Raw genomic sequence first — 24475 nt, 5'->3', positions numbered from 1 at the left:
TTTTCTGGAATTTGAGAATTTGAGATGTTTGGTACATAATAAACTGAAATCTCATAAACTCTGGTGTTTCTTCATTGGCCATGTGCAGAAGCCAAATTCTATTGTTTTCAGGTTGTTCACGCAATTATTCTCAGTTTCGTCACAAAATGCTCACAATACCATCACCTCTTTCAATTTGCCTCGGATCCCTTCTTGTCTTGCCCCCCCCCCCCTGTAATTCGTCATTTTTCTTTGTTATGACGCTTCTCTAGTTTCTTTTCTCTATAAATATAATATTTTTTCCTAGTTCATTTTTTTGATTCAATATTATTAAGGTTTTATAGTTTTTTTCTATATAAAGGTTGTAATAGCCTTTTAACAAGGAAAGATGCGGATGAATAAAATTAATTATTTTAAGAATTTTTTTATGGTGTTTTTGGTTGAGGATTTTGATTTGTAACAAATTTTTTTATCCCTTGCTCTTGATTGCATCGAACTTAGGGTTGGTAATTTGTTTATATTTACTTTTTATATACTAATCATGTATGCTAATTATGGTTTTAGATTCTTATTTTTGATATTAGGTTAGTAATTGGTTTTATAAAAAAGATTTTGATTTTAATGTTTTCAAGAAATTAAAAATAAGAGTACCAAAATTGAAAAAAAATAAATAGCATGCCTTTTATTTTAAAAAATAGTGGTGTCCACTTTTTTTTTCTTTGGTTATTAATTTTTTTATTTTTAATTTGATCGTTTAATGATATATTTATTGGAGTTTAAGGTTGGTGATTTGTTTCAATATATTTTTCATGTATATATGTCGATCTTTAAAACAAAATTTTAGTTATGGAGTTGGTATTTAATTTCATAAAAAAATTTGATTTTATTATTCAAAGAAGATTAAAAATAAGTGGACTAAAATTGATCCAGAGAAGAATTTAGGAGGTTTTTTTAAACACACAAAGGCATGTAAGCGCGTGCATGCCAATGCCTCAGAATTATGCCAAATTTCCTCCGTGGTCTCTTTAGTCGGGATATAAAATGACTTAGTCTCAAAATTTATTTCACTTGTATTTTTATTCATGAGTTTGAGAGAGAGAAATAGCCATCTAATTACAAAAAAGAAAAAAAGATAAGGTTGGTGGATTGCTTGACTTGATATTAAAGAGTCATGAGAAAAGTTTTATATTTTAGTTAAAAAAGCAAATTAATCCTAGTGATTTTTTTTTGCTGAGTTTGATTTTTTATTTTTGATTAATTAAATGTTAATCTAAGATCATAAATAAGTTTATTAAGAATCCTCTAGTGTTTTTGGTTGAAAAATAGGTGAAAATGAAATGAGAATGGATTTTTTTAGGCTAAAAGATGACAACTTAATTTTCAACTACCAGCATCGTATGCAATGCATTACTTATTATAACAAACAATATATAGCTTGTCACAACAAATAACATATCATTTATTATAATTATTTTTTAAAATAAGAAGGGGTAACAACAATTAGTTTGCCATTTATAAAAAGAAAAAAAATAAAAAAACCTCAAACACTCGTGTTTTGACTTTTTTTATAAAAGTCCAAACACTTTAGGCTACCCAATTCCTACTTATATTTTTTTTATCTTAGAATTTTGTTGTTGTTTTTTTCTAATTTTAACCTTTAAGATTGATTTTTTTTATCAATTATATTCTTCACCATTTGATTTATTTTGAATTGAATTTCATAATTTATGTTATTTATTTTTTTATAGGTTTATTGATGTCTCAAATAAAATTCCAATGGTTAATGCTTAATTTTACATATGTTAATTTTTTTGTTGTTGTATGACTAAATAAAAAAATATTTTTTTAAAAAATATTGTTATTAAAATAAGTGAAAAATAAAAAAATATTTTTTTAAAAATATTGTTATTAAAATAAGTGGAGTTTATGACCCAGATCATGAGTTTGATAGATAAATTTAAATTAATTGAGAATTAAGTTTCATAATATATATTGTTTTTGTTGATTTATCATGATTTCAAAACGAAAGTTTGATATTAGGCAAATACAAGATTTTGCAATTGCTCTTTTTAATTATTAGATAATTAAATATTTTTTTTTAAAAAAATTATTAAACTCAATGGAGTTCGTAACCTAGATCACTTCTTTAGCTAGTTAGTATGGGTTGATTAAAAATTAAATTTTATATTCTATTTCAATTTGTTTTTATAAAGATATTATAGTTTCATACAAACATCTCAATATTGAGGCAGTGACAGATTTTGCGAATAATTATTTTTGTTAGTATATAACTAAATATATTTTTAAAAAATTATTAAATTTAGTAAAGTTCATAAATCATGTTGTAGGTTTGGCTGGTCAAACCACAAAACCTGAATTCAATATATCAATATATTTATTTGTAAAAATCAAACCACATTTTAAAAATCATTTTAGGTTTTTTTGGAGTCACCAACCAAGTTAACCAAATTATGTCAAAAAAACTTCAAAACAGTTTGATGTTAAAATTAAGCCAGGCAAAAATTAAGGTTAAAAATTTTTAAAGTTGATTCGTTGGGCAGAGTTTAATGAGAGTTTCTTATAACTTGAAGATTTCTTTTTATGTTTAAAAATATTTTAATCCACCTGACATAGCATATTGTATTTATCTAACATACTTAGATAACATGGGGATTTTTTTTATTATTATAATTTTTTAGAAATGAAACTTGATTTAGAGATAACGATAATGATTTTTGTTGTTGCTGGAAATGTGCAGGCAATAACTGAAATGTTCGTGAGAATTTTAGCATGGCCCTGCGAAGCGCATGGCACATCCAGTGAATATGCTAAAAGCTCTAGTTCTTAGAAAATCTTTTTTAATTTAACAAGGCAACATGCCTTCAGCAATTATGTCAACTAGTCATTTAATTAATTGATATCATAGATTGCTACTCGATTATAAATTTAGGCATGCAATTTTGATGGTGATTAACGATTGCTTAAAACTTGGCCTGGTTTTGAAGATTTGTTTTAATTTAATTTGGGATTTTATTAAGAAAGCTATGAAGATTGCCTGTACATTGACTGGGCGCAATTTTGTTCATTAAAAATTCGAGATCAGAAAGATTTTCTGAATCTGAAGAAATCAATGGCTAACCAACCACGTTATAAATCTGGCCATGTGTATAAACACACGATAAATGAATCAGAAAGTCTCAAAACAGAGTAGCAAGCAAAGAGGAAAATCTCTGCTTAGACGACATAAAGAAACAAGAATCTTTACCACAGCAGAAATATTTATCTGTTTAGGTCCTTCAATTCCCTGTTTGACCTCTAGACAAAATATTTGCTCTACAATTCTTGGTCCTGTCGGTATAGACACACACACACATTCTTAGCTCTGTCTCTCTCAGTTTTCAGAATAAGACAAAGTTAGGTCTTGATGGAGTCCCCGCCGTGTAAAGCAATCTTTCTAGTGGCAACAACATTGCTGGTCCTTTTGCAGATTCCGTTTATCAGTGAGCTTCATCTTTCTTGTTTTCTTTTTATTTGTTCTTCAATAGCATGCATGTGTAAGACTCGAGCCCCGAGTCCTCCTTCATTTTCATGTTCTGAAAGACTGAGGACACGCATTTCTTAGCAAATGAGACTAGACTAGACCCAGAACCATGTCCCATGGAAGAGGTGGCCCAGAAATTTAGAAATAGGACCGGAAAAAACATGCTTCTTTTCCTCTCTCATGTATACACCAAGAACAACTTGAGTAAAACTATCATTCTTAAGCCCTGTTCAGTCCCACGAACTAAAGACTGCCTAAAGGTTTCATCTTAGGCATTCCTCTATATTTGAGCCATAGAATTAAAATGCTAATTTTTAATGATCATTGCAGGTGCAATTGGTATTAATTATGGACTGAATGGAGACAATCTTCCAGCCCCACCAGCAGTTGTAGACCTTTATGACCGATGCCACATTCCATCTGTTCGGCTCTTCGAACCAAGACCAGAGGTGCTTCAAGCATTGAGAGGGAAGCCCTTACAAGTTATTCTGGGTACAAGAAACGAGGACATACAAAGCCTTGCAACAACCCTTGATGCAGCTAATTCATGGGTCGCCGCTAATATTGTCCCCTACAGATCTGATGTTAACTTTACTTACATTACAGTAGGCAACGAGGCGATTCCAGGGGCTATGTCACAATATATCGCACAAGCCATTGCCAACATGTATACCGCACTTGCCGATGCAGCCATTACTTATATTAAAGTGTCGACTGTTGTTCCGGGAAGTTCACTTTCAATCTCTTACCCTCCATCAGCTGGTGCTTTCACTAATGAAGCAGCTGCTGCTATAAGTCGCATTGCACCTATTTTGTTGAATCACGGAGCATCCCTCATGCTCAACGTGTACCCTTATTTTGCCTATGCCTCGGACACAAATAGTATGTCATTGGACCATGCCTTACTTACGCCGGGGGCTCCGCTAGTCGGCGATCAAAACCTCGTGTATGACAATATCTTTGATGCCATGGTTGATGCATTTTATGCAGCTTTGGAGAAGATTAGCGAGCCTGGTCTTACGGTTGTTATATCTGAGAGTGGCTGGCCTACTGCTGGGAATGAACCTATCACAAGTCCAGAAAATGCACGTACATATAACAGAAACTTATTGAATCATGTACAGGAAGGAAGAGGCACTCCACGGCGGCCAGGCCAACCTCTTGATGTCTACTTTTTTGCAATGTTCAATGAGGATCTGAAGCAGGCTGGGATTGAGCAGCATTGGGGTTTCTTCTATCCAAATATGCAGCCTGTTTATCCATTTTGGCAATGCTCGTGAACGAAACCATCGCATAAGCTATAGTACTATTACGCTCTCGATTTATTTTTATCTTCAAAATATCTTTCATGATTAATTATGTACCATGGAAAGTTTTTTTCCGTCAGCCAATAAGGATTAAAAAAGTATAATATTTTTAGATGTTTGGAAGTGTGGTTATAATTATTTTTTAAAGTAGAAATATATACAATAATATATTTTTTTATTTTTAAAAAATTATTTTTGTATTAGCACATCAAAACGATTTAAAAATATCAAAAATATTAATTTAAAGTAAAAAAATAAAAAAATAATAAATTTTTTAAAAACATTTTTAATTAGATAAGTCATTTTTCTAGTATTTGAATTTTTAGCAATCTTGGTATAAAATAGAGACAATTATCAGTAATATATTAAAAAAATATTTTTAATATTAGTATATTAAAATAATTTAAAAATATAAAAAAATCTAATTTGAAAAGTAAAGAAAAAAAATGAGAAACCTTTTTTTTTCCTTCTGTTTTTAATAGAACTCAACATGTGATTGTTTTTTTACTGTACATTTTAAAACAATTTAAAAAAAACCATGTTGTTAAACTTTATAAATTTCATAAATATATTTGCGGGTTTGACGACTTAAATCGGTTCACGAATTTGAATGATTTAACTTTTTTAATTAATATTTTCTTTTTATTTCATCTTTTAATATAAACTTAATTGATATTGAGTTACAGAATTTGTTTCATTTTGCTTTTTATGATGCTATCATGAATTATAAAAAAGTCTTGTTATTATATTTGTTTGATTTTGCAATCATATATTTTTGTTGTTATATAATTATATAAAAAATATTTTTATGAAAAAAGTAATTATTATTAAATTTCATAATCCGATTCTTGGGTTTGACATGTTGATCTAGGTTACTTAATTCACAGAATTGACAGATTTATCCATCAAACTTGATGTGTTTTTTTTTTTTTGTCTTTTAGTTGACAGATTTATCCATCAAACTTGATGTGCTTTTTTTTTTTGTCTTTTAGTTTTTTTTAATTAATTATTTTTTTAATTTCATCATTTAATATTGAATTGGTTGATAAATAGATTTCATGACTTATTTTTATCTACTTTCTTTAAGGTTATTATGGTCTCAAACAAATATCTATTTTAGGATTGATGCTAAATATTACAATCATTTATTTTTTATCATAAAATTAAATAAAAATATATTTTTTAAAAAATATAGCTATTAAATTGTCAAAGTCCATGACCCTATTCATGAGGTCACGAGATTTATCCAATATGTTATTATTTCATTATTTTTTTTAAAAATATCATTTTAAAGTTTTTTTAAAAACTAAACCATATTTTTATTAGTTAATTTGAGTTGTTTTTAACTTATAAAATTAATTAATTTTTATTACATCAACTCTAATATAATTTAATTAAAAATCTAAATTAAGCAACGATCCAGATTAAAAGGCTGGAAGATTTTAAAATGAACTTGGTTCAACTCCTGGTGGATCTTGGGCCAACATATTTTTAAAGACAAATTGATAGTTGATCTTCTCAATCTTAATAAAAAGTATAAGATATATGCATATATAAATATTCAAAAAGTGAAGGTTACAAGAATCATGCCTTTTACAATTCTATCTTGACCCAAAAAAAGATCAACTATAAAAATCCTATACCAAACTAATAAAAACTAGGGATTAAAATAAAAACATACCTTTTACAATTTTAATTTAATTGCAAGGCATAATAATAAAATGGAATCGAGAATGGAAAGAACATTTTAGAATATTTAAAAACATAGTGCAAACCTCATTTTTAAAAAAATTAATTTTTTTTATATATTTTAAATTGTTTTAATATATTAATTTTAAAAATAATTTTTTAAAATAAAAAATATTATTTTAATATATTTTTATATAAAAATATTTTTAAAAACAACACAACAATACCTCGACATGAGTTCAAACAATACCTCGACATGAGTTCAAAAAGAGAGGGTGCCCGCACAATTACCCGGTTGATTTTTTATTTTATTTTTTGTGTGCACAAAAGTCTAAAAACAAAAGAACAACACGCTTCGGATGGAAATTAAAATCCATACTAATTTTCTTCTTATTCATGTGCAATTTGTGCTTAAAATATTGACATGAATTGCTCAAAATGAGATGAGAACACAAAAAATACTTGTAATAACTAAACTGAAAATGATGCCTTCAGATTTTCTCTCTTTCCGTAAAATTGGCAAAAACACCATAAGCTTTCTTTGTAGAATCAAACCCTTTAGCGAAGAAAAGTGAAAAAGACGAAATAACCCCAAACGATGTATCGATTTCTCCCCAACAAAACAGCCTCTAACCTACCCTTCTCCCAAATCAACCAACCTTAACATCTTGAAAATTACCCTATACTGGGAAGGCAGGATTGGGGCATCTGTAACTTAGTGCACTATTTGCAAAGTGCAGAGTTCCAACCAAAAATTCACCCCCTTCTTCCATTCGCAGCCTACTAGCCTTCTTAAAAAAAGATTAAAAAAAAAGAAGAAGAAAGAAACTAGCAACCTGTCATCAAAAATCGGAATCTCTTGGGTCTACTATTTCAGAGATCAGCATTAAGCATCTGATCCAGAGTCAGCTGAGCTGGATGCAAAGGAAGCTCCACCCAAAGTCGCAGCATGACATTCATTCAGCTTTTGCAGCATACCTCGACACACTTTCAGGGACGGCTTCTTTGTAATATACTGCAAAGTGAAATAATGAAAATCAATACAACGGCATTTACATATTTGTAACAAGAGACTTCTAAATACAAGGATTTTGACCAGGATAATTCAAAAATTGCAAGATTACTGTTCCAACATTCAGATGGAGAATCACATGGCAATAACCTTGTTGCATGAAAAATTGGGGCGACAGCTTGAAGCAGTTGCAACCAAAGTTTCACAATTTTTTGCCCAAAAAAGTAAAAGTGCAAAAGAACGAACAATCCACATAAAAAGATCAAACGGACATTTTTAAACTTCATAGAACCCAAGTAAAATGGGCCACACCTCGATAGCATGACTTCTCAATGAATAAACAAGAAAAGAGCTAATGGTATTTACCTCCTGCAAGAAGGCATTAATCTCTTCCTCTGTGAGTCCTTCCTCCTCCCCTGAATTTTCCTCCCACCCTAGAGAACGAAGGAAAGAAACCTCTTCCTCGGAAAATCTTTGAACCTCTTCTAAGGTCCCACCATTGCTAGTCAGTTCAGCACCATTCTGAACAGGTTGAGAACTTGCAGGAGCACTCACAACTTCCTTAATTACTTCACAAGATTTCTCACTGGTCGGAGACAAAACAACAGATGCTGAATCTGCAACTGAAGAAGTGTTCATAGCAGTTTTCTTCTTCAGGTCATTAAAGAAATTATTCCTGCTCTGGGTTCTCTTTTCCCCACCAAATCCTGAATTTAAATTCAAGCTAGTCGGCTTGCGCTCCACTGAAGAAAGCTTTGGGTTGTTTGGACTCCTCAGAGGCGGAGATGGAACTGAAGGAGCAGCAAGTTGACTATTTGCAGTTCTGCTGGAAGTATTTGGACTCGCAGCATCCTTTGGAGAAGGAGAGACACCATTTTCCCATACCGGTTTGAGAACAAATAGCTTCCCTGATGTCTTTGTTGCATCAGATTTGACATGTACCCCGACAGAAGATTGATTAGCAGGGTGCAATGAAGACTGCTGTTGTGAGCTCTTAGCAGCCATATTCATCTCGCCAGGTCTGATTCCTGTTTTAGGCTTTGATTTATCAGATGAACTGAGAACCTGAAAAAAAGAAAATTAGCCAGTGGTTACACAATTTTTTTGGTTTAAAAAAGTAAGGAAGAAGAATCGAGGGCTGCAGTCATCACAAGTATCAAAAAATCAGTGTGTGCATGTGTCCTAAATTATTGACATCCGGGACAGCTAGCTAACTCCATGCAAATTCATTCATTGACATTCTGGACATAGTAAGAGATAACTCAGTCACAACCTGAATCACAAAAGTCAAACACAAAGCACATAAGGAACCTGTAGCATTCGGGAGTCGGAATAACCAAACAAGAGCAAGAGGCTAGCTGTAGTAAACAAGAAACTATTGTCTCTAGATAATGGTTCAACACTGACAAAATGTTCACACTTTCACAAGATCTGTTTGTGAATAAAAACTTCTGTTATCCTCAAAACATCATCTGCAGTCCATGTATCAATATATAAACCCATTCTGATATTTGAAAATTAAAATAACCTAAGAATCAATGCAGAAAGGCAACAGAATTGAAGGTTTGCAAAAGACACGAAAGTGAGAATGTGCTTCAAGCTTTACCAGTCAAAAACACATACAAAAGGAAAAAAGTTGAATTAGAAAAGAAGGAACTGATCAAGGTTTCCTATCCAATGCTTGATCCTTTACTTCTATCAGTATATTAATGGGTCTTGAAAAAAAAAAAAAAAACACCTTCAACAATGTAGATCAAGACAAGCTAACCATAAGAAATGCAAGCTAATGAAACTTTTCCAAGTTGTTTTTCACCTTATCGATTAAAATACAAAATCAGATGTGCACTAGAAGGAAGATTTCCACAATAATCTAAGCAAATCATACCACCCACGTAACTGAGAGACAAAGATGCTCTAGAGGCCCAAACTTTCAACATTCTCCACTACAAAAGAAAAACATAATTCGAAATTCCCCATGACAGTATGATCATAAAACAGAAAAAACAAGTATTCAGATCTATAACAGAACATCAAGCTAGCAAACTTCATGTACTCATAAAATCCTGCAGGAACTTTGAACATGATGTATGTGGTGCAGAACGGAGTGTGCATGCATGCTCGCATGCATGCACGCATTGCCTGTATAGATGAGATAGATTATCAATGAAGAAGAGAGCAACACAAAATAGTCTCAGAATCAAAAGGATAATCTGGTAACCAATGTCACATTCCATTAAGAATATTACCACCATTCCCTAATCAGAATCAGGAAATGTAGCAATAAGTCAACTAATCCAACTAATATGCTGTCAAAAGTAATAGTATTAGTGAGATTGATCAAAAGTAGGTTCATAAGCAGGTAAAATTTTCAAATTAATTACAGAGGAAAATTGGACAATATTCCTAGGAAAAGGACAAACATCCAAAGCTCCAGATGAAGAATGAAGCCTTTATTATTCAAATGCTGATCAGCTTCTATTATTCCAATGCTGATCCGCTTCTATTATTCAATGCTGATCAGCTTCTATTATTCAATGCTGATCAGCTTGCAACATACAAGATGTTAGCAAAAGGATACATCAGCAGATAACAGGTAAAGCACAAGGTTTGATGATTTATAAGTCGCCAGCACATTAAAACTACTGAATGGTACAGCTATAAAACAAGCTCTCATAAATTCAGATGTGGTTCTCTTACCAAATTCTTAGGCATAGAAGGAGTCACAGGTATTAACTGCCTTGATTGCTTAATAGCCAATTCCTCAAGCCTTTGTGTCTGGACAGACAACTGCAAGATTGAAATAAATACCTCATTAGACAAACTATGGTCTATAGCTATGAGTGATATAATAGAAGGCAGGGCATAGGAACCTTGCTCAATTACCTGCGGAGCAGTGCGAGTTCTTAATGGAGCTTGAGTCAATGCTTCAGCCATATTGAGACCAGCCATTCCACTTGAAGTTCCAGATGAAGAAGCAGCAACAGTCTGTGCAGTAGATGAAGAACTCGTACTGCTGTTTCCAATAATAGTGGGCACCTCTGCCAGAGCTGACGTCCATCCCTCTCCACCAATCAAAGCAGAACTACCAACAGGCAAGTTCTGTATGCTTGAGCTTAAACCAGGAGACGAAACTCTTGCTATATCAGGCACTCCTTCCCTATCCTCATTTCCAAGTGAGGGAAAATCCTTTTCAAATACTGCCTTCTGACTGCTACTACCAAAACTACCCCCAGAAACCAAACCATTGACATTTGCATGATTGCTGCTACTCCCATTTTTTAATTCCGATGCAGCTCTGCGCAGCATCACCTCACTGTGTTTCCTTGATACCATTGAATGGGAATGGCGCAAGGTGTCCTTCTCAATCCTATTGGTTAATATGCCTCCCAAGGGATCAGATGAGTCTCTGTCCCAATGGTCTCCAAAACTTGATCTCTCTTTGTCCCTTTCTCGATCTTTATCTCGGTGACTTCTACTAAAACTACTGTAAGGATGCTTTGCAGACCCATTGATAGAACTTCTCCGTGAATTAGATGAAGATTGCCGATCCAGAAAAGCAGAGCGAGGGGAATCAAAATCATTTATGCTCTTAGAACTCCTATTTCTGGTGTGATTTCCCAATGAAGAGACATCTGTCCAACAAGTTAACCAATCAACACCCATAACCAAATCTAACAATTAACGCAAGCCACTTAACATGACCAAACACAAAAAGAACAGAAACAATACCACATGCAATCTATAAAAACACAATTTAAAAACTTGGAAAATAGAAAAGTACCTGAGTGGGAAGAAGATGATGCGAAGTGGTGGGCTGAACTGCCAGCCCCGGAAACACTGCCTGGACTTCTCAACCATTCTGGTACTAATGAGGGCTCACTTCTTTCCATAAGTACGAGCACTTAACATCATCAGATCCAACAAGAAAAAAAAGAAAACACTTCTCAATCTTCTTCAACCCCTCCTAAGAGAGCTATTATCCTATACAAAACCACTATACCGTGTAGCTCCTAACCATACTTTTCTCTCCAAAAATAAACACCATTCTTCCAATGATTAAACAATCACCAACTAATCAACTCTCGAATTATCTATCCTGTACATCTTTTCCACCACATATTAATCAAAAGCAAAAAGATTTTGAAATGACACCAAGCTTTCCCTCTCTTTTCTACACTTCCATCTTCTATTAAAAGATGGATTTGCAGATAAATATCACCACAAACTCAACAGGCCCTCATCTTTAACAAGAATCCCAATTGAACAAAACGTCCAAGGCAACATCCAAAGCAAATCCACAATTCTAAACCAAGAGTTCACTCCCATGAACCAGTTGAAATTCAATGACAACCCCAGGAAAAAAAAGAAGGCAGAAAAAAATTGAAAACCCTAGTTCATACACTTGTGTATCTCTAATAGCGTAACTGCAATGCCCTAGGGTTTGTTACATGAACAAATTGAACAAGAATTATAGAGAGCGAAATAAACACACAAGGTCAGAGAGATGATAGAGAGAAGAACTAACCCTAGCAAAAGGAAAGGCTATATCTCTACAGCCTAAAACGTAACCGTTTCAGTAACCGCTCCGCGAAAATTAAATTGTGTTTATCTTGTATTTTTAATATTCTCTCCCAGAAATCTTTTTAAAAAAGAGAGAGTTTCAGTGCTATAGATAGAAATAACAGAGACAGAAGGCAATTCTTGTTATTGAAGAGAAGGAGATTTCAGTGTTAATGCGAGAGAGATGGTGAGTTTCTTCTATTTCTGTTGTTGCTGAGAGAGGAAATTAGGGTTTTGTTTGGAGGAGGGGGAATGGAGAGAGGCGTGATTTCTGTTAGTTTTGGATACTGAGAATGAAACGTATGAAGAACAGCTTCTTCTCTCCTTTCTTCTTTCTAAAATATTTTTACTATTGTTATTATTATTTCAATTAATAAAATAAAAAATATCAAATAATTTTAATTTTAATTTATTTTTTAATGGGCCTAGTCCGAATATCACTATGTGGGTTAGATTTACTTGAACTTTCAGGGACTGGACCAATGTATGTCTCTATTCCGATCTGTTGTTATTCGTGGAGATTTATCTTGATTTTTTTATTAGAAAAAATTCTTAATTTCTTCTCTGGGCAGAATAAATTGTTATTTCATTTATTATAATATAACTCTTATCTACACAAAAATAAATAAACTCCAATTACAATAATTTAGGCAGTCTTGATAACTAAAATCTTGACTTTCATGGTGTTAGGATTAAAATCCTGTTTATAAATGCGGTTATTGTTATTTTTAAAGATGTTTTTTATTAAAAATATATAAATATTTATTTTTAATATTAATATATTAAAATAATATAAAATCAAAAAAAATATATTAATTTAAAATTTAAAATATTATATTTTTTAAAAAAATATTTTTGATACAAAATATTAAATTTTTTAAAAAATATTTTTGATATATAAAAATAAACAAGTATAATAAATGTTTGGCTAAAATATAAATAATTGGATTAATTAAAATTGTGAGTAAACTTCACGTGTCATGCTATGTTTGTGTGATTTTGTTTTGCGGTGTTAAATTGGAAGATCATACATCGACTACTTTTCTGAGGATAATAATGCTTAGTGACTAAAAAGTATTATCTGTTAATGATTTAATATAATGCTTAGTGACTAAAAAGTATTATCTGATCATTGCATGTTTATGATTTAATGTTTTTGATTGGCAGAATAGAATTTATCTACAGATGATCCAAGAGGGCGTCAGTCAAATAAAAGTTAAAATTACAGTGATGTTTATTATTATTTATTTATTACTTTTGTTATAAAAAAAACCCTGAAAAATCTCAACGTGCATGTAATTCTAACCCTGTAGTCGTTGAGTGGACGAGTGGTTTACAAAAGGTGTTTCATGGATGCATACCTCTTTTTTTATGCCAGTTCCTTGAGGACGTGGCTGAATAGACACCTCTAAGGAACCCTGTCAAACTTGAAAGGGAATGGAGAGGAGATGTGAGAGAGGGGATCAATGATTTTCGCTTCCTTTAGTTGGACTGGATGCAAAAAACAGATGGTTAGGAGTAGCAAACAACCTTGGTCAGTGGAGTTTTTTTTTTTTTGGCTTAGGTTTTGATTGTAGATTTTGGTTTAGTGGCTACCATTCTTGACTGCACTTTCTTTGTCTGATATCAGGTTTGGTGTTGATTGGAGAGAAAAAAAGCGTGTTACCCTTGTCAAAGATCTTTTCCCCTGTAAGAGATCAAGACAAGCATGACTAAGGTATAAATTAACTTTTTATTCTTATCTTTTTTTTAGTTTGGTTTGGTTTGGTTTTTATGCCTATTTGTAATCATACTCAATCCCATGCCCTTTTTCCTTCTCATTCTCATATTGTTTTTCCCTTTTAGGGCTTCAAAAGGCTAGAAGTCTCCGCCATTACCATGAGAACCAATGTAACCCCAAAATATCTCCAACCTTATTTAAAATGGTGGACACTTGATTGATTTGATTGGTCTCATTTGATTTTGGGTTTTTTTTATTTTTCAATGGAAAGAGAAGACCAATGTAACCCCAAAATATCTCCAACCTCATTTAAAATGGTGTACACTTGATTGATTTGATTGGTCTTATTTGATTTTGGGTTTTTTTATTTTTCAATGGAAAGAGAACTGTATGGGGAGATTAAAGGGAGCGTAGAAAGATATGGCAGATGTTTAAGCACACTGTCGATCGTGGTCTTATTTTTTTAGCCTGTTTTAAATCAAACGGTGGATTATATAGTTTTCTCTCATGTTTTGATTAATCAAATAGTGGGTTTTATCTAGGCATTTGCAATCTAAATCTGATTTATAATATGTTCTACCTTTTCCTTTGATCCGTGAGAGAATACCTTCAGTTATTGTAGAAGCATTTGTGAATGGGCACCTTGCAGCAGGTGTAACAACTTCTGTAAATGGGCACTTTGGATTAGTTGATTATGCTGTTTTTTAACGAAGCTTGATATTGAGAGGGGTTTTTGGGATAAACATGGCATACTGTTATCTCAAGAATCAAGAACTTTTGTAAATCTTGGTGTTGTGCTTAATATTTCCATGACTGGTCATGAATCTGATAAGGTTTCTTTTAATTTCTTTATTCGGAGTGGAAAATATATGAAGTGCTTGCTTCTCGTGAGTTAGAGAAATGGGCGGAGAGGGTGCAGTCACTTGTGGAAAGGCTTTTTTTTATTTCTTAGATATATATTTTTTCTTACTGTCTTGTGTTGGTTTTAAATAATCTCTCTTCTATACTTTTGCTTTCTTTTTTCCCTTTGTCATGCATGTTTCTTTTCAGTTGCTTGGGAGGGGGTTGTGATTTGGTTTATTTTTTTTTAAGAAGGTCTTTTTCCTTCATTGATTGAAGGCTTTGTTACCGTGTTTTTGAGTTCTGGTCGTGATTAAAGTATAATTAGAAAATTCCTTTTTATCACTTTTTTATGGATTTTTTCCTATTTAAAATCTATCATCTTAACTAATTGGTTCATGGGCTTAGAAAGGGGTGGGTAGAAGTTGGCTTGATTTTGGGTTTTGGGATTCTATTTTTTGGCAAAGCCTTTATTATTTTTTTACCTGATGTGCTTATCTCAGGAGAAAAAAATAGGTTAGAGGTTGAGTTTTAACGGGATTAGTTCTAGCTTTGGCTAGTTGTCTTTTTTTTTGTATACATGTTTTGTTTGCGAGAAAAAACTATGGCTCTTTTGTAGGAGTCTATATCCTTTATTGATCGAGGGTTTTGTAAGAGATATCCTTTGATTATGTTTCTTTTTTTTTCTTTTATTGGTTAGAGTCTATTATCTTAATTGGTTGGCTCATGAAACTAGGAAGGGATGGATAGAGGTTAACTTGGGTTGGGATTTTAGGATTACATTTATGGGTTAGGTAGCCTTTATCAGTTGTTGTTTGATATGCATATCTCATAAAAAAAAGTTATAGTTTGGATCTTCGCAAAGAGGCTTCCAGCCTAGGAAGGCTATCTCCATTCCACGTATGTGTGTTGTTTAAGTTAAAAAAATATATATTTCATTATCCTCCCACCAGCTGCGACATAGTTAGGGTAAGAGTTGATGAATATAAAATCTGAATTCTCTGTGGATGATGAAGTTTTTATAGGATCTCATGGCATTTTGATCGATGAGTTAGATTACTAATATATTGTTGTCTATATTGATTTTTTTAGGCTTGAACGTGCACTGTAGTTTTGGCTTTTTTAATTTAAAAGGCCTGTTTGCGGTGATTTACTGTTCACTTGTGATCTTTCTTCTTCTTTTTTCCCCGTGTAGGATACGTTGCATTGGTTTCTTTTTGGTCTTTCCATCAGTGTTTTGGTTATTGCGGTTGATCTGTTTAGGTGAATCATTTTCCTGGTAATTTGCTTCTGCTTATCTCACTTTACACAGATCATTCTTTTTTTCCCTTACCTTTACTTCCTTTTCAATTTCATTGGCATTTCTTTTATGCTTTTTGTTGTTGTGGTGGTTTTTAGCTCATTTTATTTTATTTTTTCTCTTCGCCATGGAAAACTAGGCTTGAATGGTTGTGTTGTTGTTTATTCTTGCATTGTTTTTTTTTAAAAAAAATTTATGGGTTCAACTTTATTTGTTTAAAAGTCAACTTGGGGTTTTCAACTGCTGTTTTTTTAGACAATGCAACATGAACGCATTTGTATCTTTTGCTTTATAGATCAACTAACATGCAATCATTGTCTTTATTGCCTTGTTTTTGAAACCTTAGCATCTTGTGCAACTCTTTTTCTTTAGCAACTTATAAAGCCTATTGTTCATCAATTGAAATTTTGAATGCTGTTGTCTCATTTGTATTTTCTTTTGTCTTTTTTGTTGCTTAAAATCATTTTTCTGTTGTATGTGCCATTTGGTTCTTCACTTGGTTTCTTGCATTATTTTTCCCTACATTGTTTGGATTTATTTTTCCAGTTTAGTCTTTATGTTTACTGATTTACATCAGTTTTGGGATTATTCACCAAACTCCCTGCTCCTTCTTAAGCTTTGAATTGAAATCACCTAGCGACATATCATTCTTTGCTGTTTTCCAACTCTGATTAATCTTTTTCTTCTTTAGATTGGAATCCTTTTTTTCAGTCGGGTCTTTTTTATCTTCATTTATGTTTGTTGCCATTCTTATTTCTTCAGGTTGGCTCTGCCCTTTCTATTGACTTTGTGTTGTTCTTTTTTCCTGTTTCTTAGTTTGTCTTGCGCTTCGTCACCTTTTTTTAATCCTGTAAAGGTTGAATCTCTTCATTATTGCCTCTCTTGCTTTAAATAGTTTTACGAGGATTCCAAGGTTTGAAAATAGCATGAACAATGACAAGCTTTTCTAGTGGTTGCTTAAAAAGAGTTGTTGTCCTTTTCTTCACTGTTTCCTTCGTGGTTGTAGGTCAAAGTTGGTTTGGGTTCTTTCCTTTTATTCTGCAACTTATATTTTTCATTCTTTTTTTATCTAAGCGATGGTTTTTTCACCTTTTATTTTCTCTAAGCAGGTTTGTTTCATGTTTGTAGCCAACCCAGACTGTTTTTTCCTTCCTTTTCTTTTCTTGGATTGTCCTTATACCTTTGGCTTAGTTAGGTTAATAATTGCCCTCATTTTATCATTATTTCGGCACTAGACTTGTTAATTATTAGCTTGTATTTTACAACTTTTCTTTTCTATCTTCTTATGATAAGTTTTCAAACTTTTTTAAACACTTTTTATTCCAATCCTTGTTGGCCTTTTTGCTTAAGATCTATTCTCTCTCTTGTGCATTTTAGATTTTTGCATAGCCATCACTATTTTTTCTTTTTGTAGGTACACTGATCACACAACCTTTCCAATACTGAAATGATTTTATCTAGAAGTTTGACTTGCGTATAACTTGTGAACCCATACTTCCTTTCTCTGCTTCCATCTTGACATCCCCATTAAATGTTGCCCCATTTTGTGCATTGCATGTTTTTTATTCTTTTTGTGCACCTCTTGCTGAAGTAGAATAAACATTGTTTATATTACTCAAAAAAATTTATGTTGTCTATTTGTTTTCATTTTAATGCTTTATTAGCCTTGCGTTCTTTTAATTCAACATTATTGGTTCACTATTTTAAATAGAGGGTGGTTATTCCTTTTTTGTACATGTATTGAGACCCATTTACATTGATATACTTAACCTCTTATGAGAATAGAATTGATTTATGATCAAGAGAAAACATCCATCCACGGTGAAATGTAGGCACCTTATCTGAAAAAGATTGAAAGCATTGGCTTATATAACAAAGCATACCTAGAAAACTCTTTCTAAAATTATATTTTCTTGAAAAATAATGGAGGAAACTAAGTTAGGAACATAATAAAATGAGCTTTTACACACCGGTGCTCCCACCAATGCCAAATCAGGAATATTTTTTATGGCTTGGATACTGATAGCATCATTAAAGGGTATGATAAATTATTAAAATGAGCTTTTACACACCGGTGCTCCCGTCAATGCCAAATCAGCAATATTTTTTATGACTTGGATATTGATAACATCATTAAAGGGTATGATAAATTGCAACCTATCAGATTCACTTCCCTGTTCTTTTTTGTCAGGTTATACATCTCCTGAAAGAAAATCATTCCACTGTAATGAGAAATGCATTTCATCTTGCATCCAATATTATTAGGAATTGTACTTCTTGTAATATAAATGGGCTACACTACTAGAAGTTCTTATACTTATAAAAGTCAAGGGAGCTTTTTTGCTATTTTCTGGTTAGAATGCAAGCCTTCTTAAAGGATTATGGTGTGTTACAACACTCGCAATCTTAAGTTTTAAATGGCCTTTTCAAATAGGATTATACTTGGAATTAGCTTTGGTCTTCAATTACACACTACTATTTATAAACATGTTATTACACTGTAATTGAATTGGGTTTCTTATGGACTTGGTAGGGATGATGTTTAATAGTTTGGACTTGAAGTATTTTAATTATTCATTTGTAAACTACCTAAGCCCATTTCATTATAGGCTTCTCTTTTCGCTGCTCTTGTTATATATTGTTGCTATCATTCTTTTTTTACCAGTTGATTATGGAAATAGGTTTTGCTAGATTAGGAAAAAAAACAGGCTTGGAATCTTCAAAGAGCCTCGTTCCCTTGGGGTATGGAGATTTATTCCTCTATAGTGGTGCAATGGTGTCGCTGTTGTAATATTTTGATGTTACATTTTAAAATCAATTAAGAAATGAATGCTGCCTTGAATTCCATTCAACATTTTGTTTGCAAACTATGAATACAAAAGGAGTAGTTTGTTTAGTCCTTTGGTTTATAAGATTTTAATTATTTAGTTTTTTTAGGGATTTAAAAGCATAGATTATTGCTTGCACCATAAATAAATATGTGAATATGCTCTCATTGCAGAAGCTTGGTCTCTTACCTGATTTCATGAATCCATTTAGTCTTCTTAAAGCATTCTGATTCTTTTTTTCTTTTTTAGTTATATTTAATTGGATTGTTTTAATGCTGTTTGGTTTGGACATTTAGATTTACAATTTTGGTTGTTAAGTGTTATTTGGTTTGGACTTGAGTTTTTTTGTAGGCTCTCCTAAAGATCTTCCCTCTTTACAAAACAACTGGTCAAATATGTTATCGAACAGAGTAATTAGAAAGCTGATACAATGTGTTTGTTGGTTCATCCTTCTTTCATTTTATTTATTTATTTATTTCCTTTTTTTCTCCTTCCTTGTATCAAATGCTATCTTTTTTCATGCTTAGATTTATAGCCAGCTGTTGGGGAGAAAGTTGCAGAATCATAGAAATTAACAGAATTGGGCTTTTAGCCACAAATCCATTATGTAATTTATTGATTGCAATTTTCAAGATTCTTCTGACACTTTACATTAAGTCAAGGTCCAAGATACATTTTGTTTGCTTACTAATTATAATATTGTTGTAGAAATGGAAAAAACACTGACACATTAAATGATGTTACTAACCCGTTTTGCATGGGGACAAAAAAGTCTATTGATAAATAAAGTTAAGTTATTGTTTTGGTTTTTTTTGCAACTCTTGTTGTTTAGCCTTGTACTTGCTTGGTTTCTCTAAATACATATCATGTTGTATTTAATCCTTGCTTCACTTTGCTTTATCCTTTAATATTATGTTAATTAAATTTTTTTATTTTTTTATTTAAGTATTAAACTTTCTAATTTTTTTTATTTGTTTCATACAAATTTATTCTGATTTCATGTATTTAGTTTTTTTTTTTTCAACCTACAACATTAAATCTAGTATAATTGAGTTTTGTAATTTTATTTATTTGTTTTTTATGGAGTTTTACTGCTCTCATTACCTAAGTGGCGAGTTTAATATATTAACTTGAGTTTTTTTTTTTATTTTCTTATTTAATATTGAATTTGATAAGAATTAGATTTTTTTATTTTGTTTTATGTGGGTTTATATCGATTTCATGATCTGAGTCATGTGTTTGGCATGTTATCTTCTATAACGCTATATATATTTTTGAAAGCTTAACTAATGTTTTTTTTTTTGTAACATTAATGAAAATGAGATAATTTTTTTTTCTATAACAAGATTGTAAATTTTTTTTTATAACAATATCCATTTTATGTGTTCATGGTATATGAAAATGATTATTTAATGGATTTGTCATAGTTTTTTTTTGTCATGAACACTTTATGCTTTTTATAATCTCCACACAAATGATTCTTATATATAACTAGTTTATTTATTAATCTATTAGAATTTCTCATAATTTATTCATAGCCAATTATATCAATACTTGTTTTTATTTTATTATTATATTATATGATCAGCATAATGGATGCATAGAGGAGCTTAACACAAATATATAAGCAATGTTACATAATTAAATATATATCAAAAGAAAATTACTATAAAAGCATAAAACTTACATCATATAGAGTATATAACTAGCAAAATATAATTTAATAACTAATATTAGCATAATCCTACTAAATGATGGACCTCTAAAAAATACAGTATTTAAAAGTAAAATTAGTTATCAATTTATTATTTTATAAATATATTTTCCAAACCAACACAATTAATTTAATAGTTTAATAATTATAGTTTTTCATCATATCATAAAACTAATAATCCGTATATGTAAAATAAATCATTGTCAAATAATCCAAACTAAGATTTATATAAGTTTTCATTGGTCTTTGTCCTCACATAAACGACTAAATATTTTATTCCCCGTTATAATCATTGTCTACATATCTTCCTAAGTAATTTGAAATTATCTCCTTAGTTACCATCAACATAGGTAACTAAATATCATAAAATTCCTTTATGTTATGTCAATAACTTCAAAATCATTTATTTGGCTACATGAGGCACGAGAACTAAATATTAAAATATTTTTCATGTTTGTCAAATAAATTGATTAATATTGATATTATTTTCTTAGCTAACATTAACATAACAGACTAAGAATTATAACATTTTATGTATTAATTTGTCAGTGTATTGATTAATATCGATATCATCTTCTTAGCTACTATCTACATGACAAATCAAGTATCATAACATTTTATATGTCTATTAATACAATCAACACATTTCTATTTAATTTAACTGAAACCTCTCTTTTACATTTAGTTCAAAAATTCTCGTCCAAAGTTGAGTCATTTCTTAATTCAATCTCAAAACATAATTCTCATGATTTCTATTTCTAAATCTAGTCATCAATGATACAACATTTAAGAAAAACAACAAGTAAGAAGAAAAATATAAAATTTAACCCGAGCAGAGTATTAATCACCTACCTACTCTTCCGGTAGACCTAACCCCGACTCTTAATGTGTCTCCTGATTTAAAAAAAAAAAAATACAATCCTAATCAATATGTTTTTTATGTTGAGTTATCTATATTCAATACAAGCCACTTATGTTTATTACTAGCATCCTATTTTTTTCTTTACAATATACTGAGCACGTAAATATCATATATTTTATCTATAAATCTCTCATCTTCATAAAATTTCACAAACTCATAACTATCCAAAATCATATTCAAAAGCTTCAATTTATAATTTCTAACAAGTAAACAAATAATTTTTTTTTAATGTACAAAATTGACTATTCTTTTCCAAACATCTTTATTTCATTAATACTACAAGATTAATCATAATTAGTAAAATTTATTATCACTTATCTAATTTCTCTCAAAAACTATATACATGGTCGATCATAAAGCCCATTATGTTATCATGACTCTATCCATGGTTGTTCAAGAATTTATATTAAAAAAAATGATCTAACTAAATCCATTTATTATAAATTAATAACACAATTTCCCCTAGTATGATATATATACTCTAATTCACAATATATTGATAAAATAAATTAAATTATCGTAAAGTAATTCAATTAATTTCTAATCATCATTTCCATGACACGTGCCTTAACTTTCAATTTAACAAAGTACGTATGTATTATTAATTTCTAATCATCATTTCCATGACACATGCCTTAACTTTCAATTTAACAAAGTACATATGAACAAGCATTACCAAGATTTATAAACATCTCATTTCTTATTAATTCAAGCATTTTTACATAATCTCACCTAAATCCTTATTGGTTTATAAGGGGCTATTTATTTTTGCATTTTAAAAATGTTTTTGAAATTTTTTTTATTTTTTCTTTATTTCAAATTTTTTTATGTTTTCAAGTTATTTTGATACACAAAAAATTTATTTTTTCTTTACTTCAAATTTTTTTATGTTTTCAAGTCATTTTGATACGCTGATAACAAAAATAATTTTTTAAAAATAAAAAATATATTATTTTAATGTCTTTTCTAGTGAAAATATTTTAAAAAAGCAATCATTATTACTCTCCCAAACACCTATTTATGCATAATAACTAATTTAATCTTTTAAGTCGAAATCTTTCCAAGTTTGTATGCAAAAATTTCCTGTTATTTTCTATTTTAAACTAATTTTTATTTACTATATTTTTACTTTCATAATAAAAATATTTGATCTATTTTCTATTGTCTATTACTTACCAAACTCGTCATCTTATATACTAAAAAATTTGATTGGTATAATCAACACTAATAAAACTTTAAACTTCATATGTACAACTTCAACATCACGTTTCAACAAGCTAATAATCCATACCCACACATAATTTCCAAACATTTCCACATATCACCCCTATTAAATCTTACATGAAATCGTTGTGAGTTCAATCATAAAATTACTTAATTAATCATGTTTAAAGCTTTTCTAAGTATTTAAATTACTTGTAACATTACAAGTATTCAACTTAAAGGTTATATTATTGCCAAAATCACAAGTTAACAACTTCACCTAGACTTTAAAACATCTATTTTGTTTTTCTGTAACAGATGCGAGCTCCTAGTGCATAGCCTTTACAAAATATAATTTTTTTTCTCTTGTTATATTATTAATAATCCCACATCATTTAAATCAAATAATTCATCCCCTGATTTCTTCTCACGTGGTCGTCCCAGAAGCCCTTTTTTTCTTGTGATTTAACTTATTTTCTTTCATGATTTGCACTAATAAATAATTATAATATGATAATTAAACAAAATCATAGCCTAAATCCTTTTAAGAACCCTACGAGAGGATTTAGTGATTTCTCTCTCCTCACAAAACCAAGCATCAAATACACACGAGTTTAATAGTATATAACACTTTACCTTAGAGTTTGGAGACAAAAAATCACCTTATTTACAACTTTCTTTTTCTAGTTTTTTTTTCTCCTCCTCGATCCCTTATTTCTCTCACTAAACTCAACTTTTTTTTTCTTTTGAAATCCTTCCAAATCCTAGCTTTTTAGTGTTTATTATCCTTGATAATATACCCCAAACCATTAAAGACCTAAGATTTTGAAAGAATTTTAGTAGAAATACATGAAAAGAAGATGTGTTTTCCTTTCTCTTAATTAATTTGTGGCTAATGGCTGTTTATAAAAGGGAGGAAAATGAATTTTTAAACTTATTTATAATTTTGCCATCAATGTGCCCATGTATTATTTTTTGTATTTCTTTTCGACCACCTGTAATTTCATACAGTTTTTTAGAAATTCAATTAATTTTAAATTTTAGTTTAAGATGGGATACATGTGAGGAGACTATTTAAAATTTTTATCTTGATTCGATAGTCAGATTAATAGTAATGCTTGATAGCATAAGTTAGACAACAAAAAATATTTTTACACCAAAATTTGGAATTATGCACTATTTTATTTACTTATTTTTTTTAATTTTTCAAACTAATTCATCTAGAACTCTCTTAGTCAAAATAATAGAATTATACGCGAGGCTTGTACCAATAGTTAATGTTTTTTCATGCCTAAAATTATATATTATTTTATTTAGAATTCCCTTCTATTTTTTCTAAATATTTTCACCCCAGATTTTATAAAATTTATTCCTTCAAGATAATTATTTTTGCCCAATTCGGAAGTTTACACTATTTCTTACTAATTAACATTTTATGTATCAATTTTATTACTCTAAATTGATTTACTAGGGATATTTTCTCTTTCTTTCCTTTATTTTCTTATTTTTTTTAGAGATTTAAAGGGTTTAATTGCATCATAGAAATGTTTTTTCATGTAAAAAAATAAATACCTTAAAAATAATATTTTCATACCTCTAAATTAACTGTATTTATTTTTATTTCCATATAATTTGTCTAGCACTGAATAATATAGGTATCAGATGGCATGGAAAGTATGTGTGTTTTTGTTCCTAAAAAGATAAGTTAAATTTTTTAGGTTTTTATTTTTTTTGAATAGGAAAGGTCAAGGGTTTCCAACATTTTCTACTTGTTTTTTTTTTATTTTTAAGAGAGTGTTTTTTATGGGATAATTTTTGTGTAGGGTTATTATTTTACGAGGACTTGTGATTTTTATTATA

The 24475-nt window shown here is 30.5% G+C and overlaps 3 protein-coding genes and 1 long non-coding RNA gene across 8 annotated transcripts in view; 3 read left to right on the top strand and 1 right to left on the bottom strand.

Moving 5' to 3' along the window:
* Window positions 1–177, top strand: part of LOC105127865 (transmembrane protein 50A-like) — a 2709-nt gene extending 2532 nt beyond the window's left edge. Inside the window, exon 5 of the transcript XR_842718.1 lies at window positions 1–177. This exon is cut by the window's left edge and continues 1 nt beyond it. The gene's annotated coding sequence lies outside the window, so the exon portion shown is untranslated.
* A 2999-nt stretch (window positions 178–3176) lies between these two features.
* Window positions 3177–4909, top strand: LOC105127864 (lichenase-2). The gene is made up of 2 exons (XM_011029322.1): window positions 3177–3479; window positions 3851–4909. Exons 1-2 carry the CDS (start codon window positions 3404–3406, stop codon window positions 4798–4800), a joined length of 1026 nt encoding a protein of 341 aa, XP_011027624.1. The 5' UTR covers window positions 3177–3403; the 3' UTR covers window positions 4801–4909.
* A 1967-nt stretch (window positions 4910–6876) lies between these two features.
* LOC105127863 (mediator of RNA polymerase II transcription subunit 1-like) lies at window positions 6877–12440 on the bottom strand. The gene is made up of 5 exons (XM_011029321.1): window positions 11310–12440; window positions 10412–11160; window positions 10226–10315; window positions 7895–8593; window positions 6877–7531 (listed from the first exon to the last, which is right to left on the bottom strand). The coding sequence occupies exons 1-5, from the start codon at window positions 11416–11418 to the stop codon at window positions 7403–7405; spliced, it is 1776 nt and encodes a 591-aa protein (XP_011027623.1). The 5' UTR covers window positions 11419–12440; the 3' UTR covers window positions 6877–7402.
* A 900-nt stretch (window positions 12441–13340) lies between these two features.
* Window positions 13341–19282, top strand: LOC105127862 (uncharacterized). Of its 5 annotated transcripts, none has more exons than XR_842713.1 (4): window positions 13341–13805; window positions 13934–13978; window positions 16844–16960; window positions 17363–17686. It is a non-coding gene; the product is annotated as an uncharacterized LOC105127862 (long non-coding RNA). The 5 variants fall into 5 exon arrangements; XR_842716.1 differs by lacking the exon at window positions 17363–17686 and having other exon boundaries at window positions 13350–13622; window positions 13719–13805; window positions 16844–17016; XR_842717.1 differs by lacking the exon at window positions 17363–17686 and having other exon boundaries at window positions 13354–13599; window positions 13719–13805; window positions 16844–17016.
* The last annotated feature ends 5193 nt before the right edge of the window (window positions 19283–24475 follow it).

Source organism: Populus euphratica, unplaced genomic scaffold (assembly GCF_000495115.2).
Source record: "Populus euphratica unplaced genomic scaffold, PopEup_1.0 scaffold93.1, whole genome shotgun sequence".
NCBI lineage: Eukaryota > Viridiplantae > Streptophyta > Magnoliopsida > Malpighiales > Salicaceae > Populus > Populus euphratica.
The sequence above is the reverse complement of the archived record's forward strand: the minus strand, read 5'-3'. Positions and strand labels throughout refer to the sequence as shown.